At 38.6% G+C, this 9,836-nt stretch overlaps 1 protein-coding gene across 6 annotated transcripts in view; it reads left to right on the top strand.

Annotated features, from left to right (window-relative positions):
• chd6 (chromodomain helicase DNA binding protein 6) overlaps positions 1-9,836 on the top strand; it is an 80,934-nt gene that overhangs the window by 23,255 nt on the left and 47,843 nt on the right. For all 6 annotated transcript variants that reach the window (XM_016675119.1, XM_016675120.1, XM_016675121.1 and 3 more), the window contains exons 4-16: positions 300-414; positions 2,923-3,076; positions 3,564-3,713; positions 3,905-3,970; positions 4,102-4,160; positions 6,016-6,133; positions 6,657-6,743; positions 6,819-6,956; positions 7,837-7,958; positions 8,041-8,284; positions 8,879-9,055; positions 9,148-9,291; positions 9,371-9,469. In XM_016675119.1, coding sequence (XP_016530605.1) covers positions 300-414; positions 2,923-3,076; positions 3,564-3,713; positions 3,905-3,970; positions 4,102-4,160; positions 6,016-6,133; positions 6,657-6,743; positions 6,819-6,956; positions 7,837-7,958; positions 8,041-8,284; positions 8,879-9,055; positions 9,148-9,291; positions 9,371-9,469 — 1,673 coding nt within the window. The remainder of the gene's footprint in view (positions 1-299; positions 415-2,922; positions 3,077-3,563; positions 3,714-3,904; positions 3,971-4,101; positions 4,161-6,015; positions 6,134-6,656; positions 6,744-6,818; positions 6,957-7,836; positions 7,959-8,040; positions 8,285-8,878; positions 9,056-9,147; positions 9,292-9,370; positions 9,470-9,836) is intronic.

The raw sequence follows: 9,836 nt of genomic DNA, 5'->3' as shown, positions 1-9,836 counted from the left end.
TTTCAGTGTAATGAATGTTTATTATTACTAATATCTCAATGACTTATTGAAACAATGTTACTGAAATTGGGGAATTTCTTGCTAAGTTAATGTTGTGAGAGATATTTCAAAACATATTTCATTTTATTTTACTTTACCTAGAATGTAGAATACTATCAAATGTTTTAAATTGGCGACATGCTCCTCAAACGCAGCTAATTCAGAATTGGAAATTCAAATTACAGCACCTCCATGTCTAAAAACAGATTTTATTGGACTAACGACTGTCCCAACCGTCTTCCTGTTTTCCTCTTTTGCAGCAGGGCCTCAAGTAAACAACAGCCAGGCCGCCCAGATCCACGGGAAGAGTCATGGCCAGGCCAACAGCAAGTCTGCAGCCCCCACGGCGCCAAAGCAGAGGGGCCGCAAACCCAAGTAAGAACAACCACAAGCTCGGAAAAGCAGAATCAAGCTGTATGACTCAAATAACCAATATAGGGCACAACTAGGAAGGTTGGTTTCAGGTGCTTCCAGGGCTTAAGAGCGAAGCTGGTGACGCATGGCGCATTTATAGTTCACTCTGCTGCACCTCGCTTTCATTTACATCTAGTTAAAAACAAATTACCTTAAATAAGACAGGTCGTAGTGAGCCTGTCACAATAAGTGGTCGGTCAATGAATCGCACGATAAATTAAAATGAGCGTGATGATTAAAAACTCCTGCTCTTTTTGAAGCTCCACCTCCAGGACGTCATAACAGCATGGCTCCTCTGTTAACCCTTTAACAGCGCCTTTACCAGCGTTTCACTGAGAAGCGGCTCCTATAATGAGCTCAGCTGATACGCAGTTCAGACAGGTGTTTGCTAATTGCTGCTGGCTAGTCTGAAGGAGCTGAGTGGGGGAGGAGCTGCACCTCGAAGGTGGGGCTAGGTCCACCCAGGGGTTTTGCACAACTCAATGGTTGTGCAAAAAATGAAGTGGAGATTAAAGGATTTCTCAAACATGAATAAAAGAATGAAAGCAACAGTCCAGGTATGTTTTTGATGACAGAATAACATGATGTAAAAGTTTATTTTTACATGATTCTACCCCCTTAAGAGAGCAATATTCAGTGTGTGAAACCTAAAGTCGCTACAAAAAGCCACAAACATTGACAGTTTCTGCTATGCCTGATTGTAATGCAGCAGTCTTCCAACCAATCCCAACATTCACAGTCTTAAATTTCATTCAAAGTGGCTTAAAAGTCTTAAATTTGACTTGCTAAAACCTGCAGTTACCCTTTTATTAGAATCTTCACTGGTACTGAAAATACCAAACTTTAAGTCCATTTTCTTCCCTCAAAAAAGTGTTATTGACGGAGCTTAGGTGTGGTGCATTCAGTGATCAGAAAAGAATCAGATTTCTGAGTTTTTCCTGTCACCAGCCTAATTTCTCAACTTTAAATGAAACTTAAAGGAGCCAAACTCCTGAGCAGAACCTATCCTGCCTAAAATCGTGAACTGGGTCTGGATGTAGATGCAGATTTTACAGCAGGTAAATAAAACTGCTCACAACATCATTAAACTCATCAGAGACTATTATGGTCTGTCTTTAGAGCGCCTGAAAGATCCTAAAAGATGCAACCAACCCGGATCCGACCGGTTCAGCCAGCTGCTGCCTGCTAACAGATTTAGGAGCTGTTTGTTTCCTCAGGCCACAGAAACTAATATTTGTACAACTTCATAATTAAGTTTTACACCTTGGAATTTGAAAGTGTCGTCTCTTTAATAACCTATAATCATGATTTGACTAATCTTGTCAGAGTCAGAGAGGAAGGTTCAAGCATGAAAGAGAAACGAAGGAAAAATAAAGGAATGAAAGCAAAACAAACCTCAGAGAATAAAGTGAAGAGATCTGGCCACCAGGTCACGTCTGCATTGTTAACAATAATCAGCACAACTTTGCTGCTACATTTAGTGACATTTCACACAAAAAATTATATCAGTAAGCAGAGTGCAAATTCTTAAAACGTCTTAAATTCAGGCTTTAAAAGTCTTAAATCGATCCATCTAAAATTAAGACTTTAAAATGTTTTAAATGTATTTTAAAAATGTAGGTTGGCCTTAAATATGGTCTTTAAATTGATCTTAGATTTTATTGTGGTAGGACTATTTGAACTCATACGTAGTTTTTCTTGCGAAACTTTTATTTCGGGCAAAATTGAGTTATGACTGTGACTTGAGACGGTCGGTAACTAGCTGCTAATATACTCCTGTTAGCTAGCTTGCTAACTAGCTTTTTTTTTGTGTCCATCACGGGTAATAAGTGTAAATGTATTATCACTTCTGTTGCTAACTCAACAGAAGTGAGTAAATACATGTATTTATGTGTAAATACATGTATTTACATGTTTATTTTATTTTAAATTTCATTTGAGGTAAGTCTGCTTTTTGGAAATAACTTAATGTTTTTTGGGAAAGGAGCCGTTTTAGAAACCTCCGGAATGTAACAAGCCGTTACCTAGCAACCGCCAGCCAGGCTCAGCCCGTTACCTAGCAACCCAGCAAAGTTCCAGAACATGTTTAAAAAAGCATAGGTGCTTTTATTTTTATAACATTTAAATTAAATTTAAATTTTAAGAATTACTTGCATACCAAAACAAATCCAAAAAATTCAAACTCAGTGCAGAACTGGATGGTTTATAACTGAATAATTACCCTCCAGCCCAACTATAATAACATACGGTTTCATTTTGAGTTAGGGTTAAGGTAACGTAAGGTAATGTAATTTTATTTATGTAGCACATTTTCAGCAACAAGTCAAATCAAAGTTAGCTGAAAATGTTCAGAGTGGTGAGTCTTGCTTCTTTCTCATTCCAGCTTCTGAACTGAAAACAAAGCTAAATATTTAGATTTACATTCTCATTTAACTTTCTGATTGTGACACAATGCTGCTGTTCCTTCAGAGACCCAGGTGCGGCGCCGCTGGAGAAGAAGAAGAAAGGGAAGAGGAGAAACCAGGAGCTGGCCGTCCAGGAGGGGGCGGAGAGCGATGACACCACCTCAACGTCAGCGCTCAACATGGGAGGCGACGACAGCCAGGACCCGCTGGACAACGCTGTGAGTTCAGGAGGAATACACAAATAACCGTTACACTACAAAAATGCAGAAAGTAAAACTAAACCATAAACTTTAAATAAAAGTATCCCAAAGCCAAGTTTTATGACTTTTAGTAACCTGTTTCCAGTGTTGGTCAAGTTGCTTGGAAATACTAAATTGGTTACTAATTGAGCGGTCTCAATAAGTCAATCAAGTAATCGCATGATAAATTAAAATGAGCTTGATCATTTCCATTTGTGTCATTTAGTGTGTCATCATGCAAATGGAAACCATTGAGCTTATTTTAATTTATTGTGCGGTTAATTGATTTAAAGCTTTTTGCAACATGCTTACATTTTTTGAAGGACAGTTTTGTTTACATTTTATTTGTTGTTTTGCTTATTTATCCCTACTTATGACCCAGGAACCTTTAAAAGTCTGAAGGAACTGTTTCCAGTAAGTGTTTTTGAAATAGTTTTGTTTGTTTTGTCCTCGGCCCGCTCTGCAGAAGCGGCGTTCGGGTCGACAGGTCAAAAGGAGGAAGTACAACGAAGACTTGGACTTCAAGGTGGTGGACGACGACGGAGAGACGATCGCCGTTCTGGGAGCCGGACGCATCTCGGCGCTCAACGCTACGGCTCTGGCATGGCAGGCAGAAGTAAGACACCCCTCAGATTTCTGGTCCGATCCGGAAAAATCTGCCTGGAAAAAAACTAAAAGATTCATCCTGGTTTCGGGTTTTAATGGTTTAAATGTTCTGGGAATTTCTAGTTGTTTTCTGCAGTTTATTTTATGGTTGTGCCTTGTTCCTGCCGTTTGAATGCAGATTTTCTTGTTTCCGTGTCTCAGGAACCTCCAGAGGACGAGGCCAACATCATCGAGAAAATCCTGGCTGTCAGAAAAATGAAGAAAGAGGTAAAAACAAAGAAAAAAAAATATATATATACCTTTACTTAAAATCCTGAATACATCCAGATTTTTAATTACTTTTATTTCAGAAATAATGTTGATTGATTTTCCTAAGAGTGATTAATTTGTCTCTTTAGGCTTCATCAGAGGACCAAACGGAGGACATGGAGGAGTTTTATGTCAAATACAGAAATTTGTGAGTCTCTTTATAGACAAATATCCTGATTTATGGTTTATCTTCTGTTTCTGCTTCTGCTGACTTAATTTACTGCACTCTATTAAGACAGTATTAAAAACCCATGTTTAAGGATATTTAACTATATTCCAGTGGAGCTTTGTTCACATGTTTGTGTCTTTGTGTAAGTTTATTTTTGCTTTAAATTTGAGAAAATCCAAAATAAATCCAAACTTCTTCAGATTCAATAAATATTCAAATATTTGTTTAACGATTTAACCCAGAAACAAAGGAAATACCAGTTAAAATTATTCTTAAAAGGACATGACATTCATGAATATCAAACACTAATCCAGTTGTGTGCAAAGTGCGGCCCGTGGGCCGTTTGCGGCCCTTGAAGTGATATTTTGCGGCCCTCAATAATTGTACAGGTAAAATGAAAACATTTAGCAAAGAAACATCTTTTGAATAAAATAAATTAAAAGGTGTCCCTCAATTATCTTTAACTTTACAGATTACGTAGCAAAAAGTTTGAAAATGGCCGCACTGATCATAAACTTTATTCTGCTAATGCTAAAGCACTAAGCCAACACGCTATTTAGCGGAAGCTAATGCTAAAGCACAAAATTCAACCATGTAGCGAAAGTAGCAGATGTAGTACAGCTAAACGTTTTCATTAGCGCCAAATGCTATTAGCTCTGCTGTTAGCGTAATTGTGGCCACCATTGTGAATATGTTTGAGTTTAGCTGCCGTCATCAGTTGAATTTGAGGGATTGGACAAATCAAAGCGAGTCCCGAGTTTTTCCTGACAAAATTCATAAAAAAGTAAAAATTTCAAGCTGTTTTCATGTGGATATATTCTATGTCTGCCTGGAACCTTAAAGACCTGAACTGAGCTCCGTTAAATCTCCTTCGTCAATCATTTTTATTTGACTTTTGCCCGCTAACAGCAGCTCGTGTTTAGAAATGCTGCGTTGTGGTTTTTGGGGGCTGCTATTCCCAGGCAGCAGTTATTATCCGTTCAGGAACGTTTTAGCTCCCGAAGCCAGAGTGTCTCCGGAGACGCCCCTGTACGCAGTTATTCTGTTTTCTGTAATTCATTCTCCCAGGATGATGAATAAAACATAACCGGATGGATTCGAACTTTACATTTTCCTCCACTTTGTTAGGAATAATTTATTTGTGCATCATAAAGTTGCAGGACAACTGTTTTTGTAAAATCTTTATTATTCGCAATGAAGACTGGTTATCTTTATTGGCGTTCGTTTATGGGTGAAATGATGCAAATTAATCTAGCTGTAGTTACAGATGATGCTTTTCCAATGCATTTATGGTTTGAGACATTTTTCCGTCTGACTTAATTTTTTATTTTATTTACAAACTTTATTCCTCATCTGAGTGCCTGCATGAAAAACGTGTGAATTAATAAAAACAAGTTTATCCAACCTGTCCACCCAACCGTCCAGATTAAGCTCCGTTTGCTTCATGGTCCAAATTAAAAAGGGGAATGGAGACTGAAAAAAAATCTCACTTTAACCTCAGAATCCTGACTTTATTTTAATCAAAATCAAAATTCTGACATTTTTCTCAGAATTCAGATTTTTTTAAAAGTCAAAATTCTGACTTTTAAAAATTAAAATTCTGACTTTTCAGGATTATGTCTTTTCTCTGAATTGTGATTTAAATTTTTCTGAGATCAAAAGTTGTATTTCTGAGAAAAAGGTCAGATTTTTTAAATTTTTTTAAATCCTCTTCTGTAAGTTTCTGCCATTAATTTATAATGAACTTTACTGGTTTTGTGTCCAAATGGAGAAAAACTCAGTGGAAGCTGCATGACTTAAATCATCGTTTTGTTTATATTTTTTATGCTTGTAGTTCCTACCTGCACTGCAAATGGGCCACTTTGGAAGAGCTGGAGAAAGATCCCAGAATCCACCAGAAGATCAAACGTTTCAGGACCAAACAGGCTCAGATGAAGCACCTGTTCACTGAGGTGAAACTTCCTGATTAGTCGATTGTTGAATTTATCGTTGACTGGTTTAGTAATCAATTAATCATTAGCTGGACTATACAGACTCTAAAAAGTCAGAACAACACACTCAGAGCAGGAATTAAGGCAAAAACTGTACAAATCATGAAAAGATGAAAAGTCTTACTAATCTGTTGTAACCAGATTTAGCTCCACTTTGTTCAAATTCTGTAAAATCAATCTCCTCTTTATTTTCAGTTGTTAATAAAAAATGATCAACAGAAAATCCCTGCAATGTGTCGATGTTAAGCAGAAAGGTCTGAGCTGTTTGATGTTTAAGCTACAAATGACTGTTTATTAAAGGAATGCTGTTATTGCATTTGTTATTTAAAATATCAATTTAATTATTTAACTGCATTTTAAATCAAAGTGCCAAATATCAATAATTTTCCAAATAATCAATTAATCATCAGAATAATCGATTGAGAATATTTGATCACTGAGCTAATCGTTTTCTGCTTCGTTCATCTCCGTTTTCCCCCTTCAGCCCGACGATGACATATTCAACCCAGACTACGTGGAGGTCGACCGCATCCTGGAGGTGGCCGTTACCACGGATACGGAGACGGGCGAGGTACGTTCCCAGACAGGCGGTTTTATTTCCTGGAGGCTGTTGAGGGCGGCAACGCAGCGTGTGCTTCTGCTGCAGGAGGTGACCCACTACCTGGTGAAGTGGTGCAGCCTGTCGTACGAGGAGGCGACCTGGGAGCTGCAGGAGGACCTGGACCCGGAGAAGATCCGGGAGTTTGAGGAGATCCAGAAGCGTCCGGCGGACCTCAGACACATGGTGAGAGGAACGGAGATTTAAAGGAACGACGATCAAGTCCGGACAGCGTGAATATTATCAGCACAGCCATACTTTACTTATATTTTGCTTGTATAAGCAAAATATAAGTAAAGTGCAGAAATTAGTACAAAATATATCTATGAAAAAATAAGTAAAAATAAAGAGTAAAGTGATAAATATAAAAAGACATAAATGAAAAATATTACAATACAGCATAATTATTAAAAGAATTAATAAAACTTCTACCCATAAGAAGCATAAATAAAAACTTGTATTAAAAAAAAACCCATTTAATTAATAAATAGTGAATAATTAAAAACCTTCTTGTAATCGGCCCATAAAATGTAATAAATGAATTAAAAATCATTGAAACTTCCCCTTAGTCAAACCGTTTAATATGGTAAATAAATTAATAAATAAAAATAAATAGATAAAATAAAAAACTTCCCCTTATTTTTACCATCAGATATAATAAATAAATCAATAAAAATAAATAAATCAATAAGCAAATAAAAACTTCTCCTTAATCAGTCCATTTAATATGGTAAATATAATAATAAAAATGCATAAATAAATTAAAATGTCTCTTAACCAACCCAGAGAATATGACAAATAGATAAAAAATGAATTAATAAATAAGTAAAAAAATAAACAAATGTTCTCTTAATCGGCCCATAAAATATGATAAACAAATAAAATAGATACATTAATAAATAAATTAATTGAAAGATAGAATAATAGAAAATATTAATACAAAATAAAAATATCAATATGTGATAAAATAACTGTTTCTTGTATAAATGTGTAAAATTAAAGTTAATTTAATGTTTTATTTTGTTATTAATCTTGAAAAGATTATTTTTAATCCTTCGTCTGGCAGGAACGCCCAGCTCCAGATAAATGGCAGAAGCTGGAGCGCTCCAGAGATTACCGGAACGGAAACCAGCTCAGAGAATACCAGCTGGAGGGGATGAACTGGTTGATGTTCAACTGGTACAACAGGTGAGCGCCCAGACAGACCCACCGGGAAGCCATTTCCTGTTTCCGTCCTCCTCCCTCCCGCTCACCTTCTGCTCGTTTTCAGGAAAAACTGCATCCTGGCAGATGAAATGGGTTTGGGGAAGACGATCCAGTCGATCACGTTCCTGTACGAAATCTTCAACATGGGCATCCGCGGGCCGTTCCTCATCATCGCCCCGCTGTCCACCATCACCAACTGGGAGCGGGAGTTTCGCACCTGGACGCACATGAACGTCATCGTGTACCACGGCTCGCAGATCAGCCGCCAGATGATCCTGCAGTACGAGATGTTCTACCGAGACCAGCAGGTGGGAAACCAGGAGGTGAAAGGTCACCTGTGCCTCTGTGGCGTCCAGAAATTCATCTAGCTTAAACGAAAGCCATTAAATGTCACGGGACTTTTCAATCGGGCAGTAGTTTGAGTCGAACGCAGATGGTTGAGGCTACCGCTAAGTAGCCGCTAATTATTGGCTTATTAGCTTCAGTTAGGCTACAAGATTGTTTTGCTACATTAGTAGCCATTTAGGTGGCTGTGGTATTTGCTCCATAGCCAGTTAGCTAGTTTAGCCAGTTTGATAAATTTGCCAAGTGGCTAAACTAGCAAACGTTTGTCTTCATCATTGGCCTTAAAACTTTTTAATAAAGTTAACTTTAAACACATTACAACCGAGTGTTAATAGAGGCGGAAATGATGAAAAACACGACAGGAAGTTTTTTAATGACTAATCGCGTGAGCAAAAATCTTCATGTGTGATTTTAATTGCATTTCTTATTTAATGACAATTGTGTTTTTTCCACATTAGTGCAGTCCCACCAGCAGTGACATCGCAGCTTCTGATGACAAAACATTTATCTTAATGGTGTTTAAAGTCTTAAACTTGATCCGCGCTCCTCTGCTGCAGGGCAACACGATCTCGGGCGGGCTGAAGTTCCACGGCCTGATCACCACCTTCGAGATGATCATGGCCGACTGCCCGGAGCTGAAGAAGCTGCAGTGGCGCTGCGTTGTGATCGACGAGGCCCACCGCCTCAAGAACAGGAACTGCAAGCTGCTGGAGGGACTGAAGCTCATGAACCTGGTCAGCATCCGTCCGCACGTGCTCAGTAGCGTCTCCGACTGCTCCGGCAGAGACGCGTGTTGTGAAACATGTTGTGGTCCGCTTCCTGACAGGAACACAAGGTGCTTCTGACTGGGACACCGCTGCAGAACTCGGTGGAGGAGCTGTTCAGTCTGCTGAACTTCCTGGAGCCACAGCAGTTTCCCTCAGAGAGCTCCTTCCTGGAGGAGTTCGGAGACCTGAAGACGGATGAGCAGGTGGGTCCGGTCAGCTCCGGGCCGGCACCGAGGACGACGTCAAACGTTTGTGTTTTATTTCCTCTCTGCTCCTCGACAGGTGAAGAAACTTCAGTCCATTTTAAAACCAATGATGCTGAGGAGACTGAAGGACGATGTGGAGAAAAATCTGGCGCCTAAAGAGGAAACCATCATCGAGGTTCGACTCTGTCTGCATCCGGTTAAACAAACTGAACTATTAGCACAAACCTAGCATCTGCCTTAAAAAGTCTTAAATCCATGTATCTAACATTAAGGCTGCATAATGTCTTAAATTAAAATGTAAGAAATGTAAGTTGGCTGTAGAATTAGTCATGGAAGACTGTTTCATCTGTTTTTTTTTTCTGTAGTGCATCTAATTACATTCTGTGACTCAAACAGTTGAGGCTAACGCTAACTAGCTGCTAATACACCCCTCTTAGCTACGCAGCTCTTTTGCAAGATGAGAAGTAAATTTCTGCCAAAGTTCCAATAAATTTTGAGATTGAGCTGAGAAATTTTTAAGACAGAAACAAGAGACATTCATG

The sequence above is a fragment of the Poecilia formosa genome, unplaced genomic scaffold (assembly GCF_000485575.1).
Source record: "Poecilia formosa unplaced genomic scaffold, Poecilia_formosa-5.1.2 Scaffold106, whole genome shotgun sequence".
Lineage (NCBI taxonomy): Eukaryota > Metazoa > Chordata > Actinopteri > Cyprinodontiformes > Poeciliidae > Poecilia > Poecilia formosa.
The sequence above is the reverse complement of the archived record's forward strand: the minus strand, read 5'-3'. Positions and strand labels throughout refer to the sequence as shown.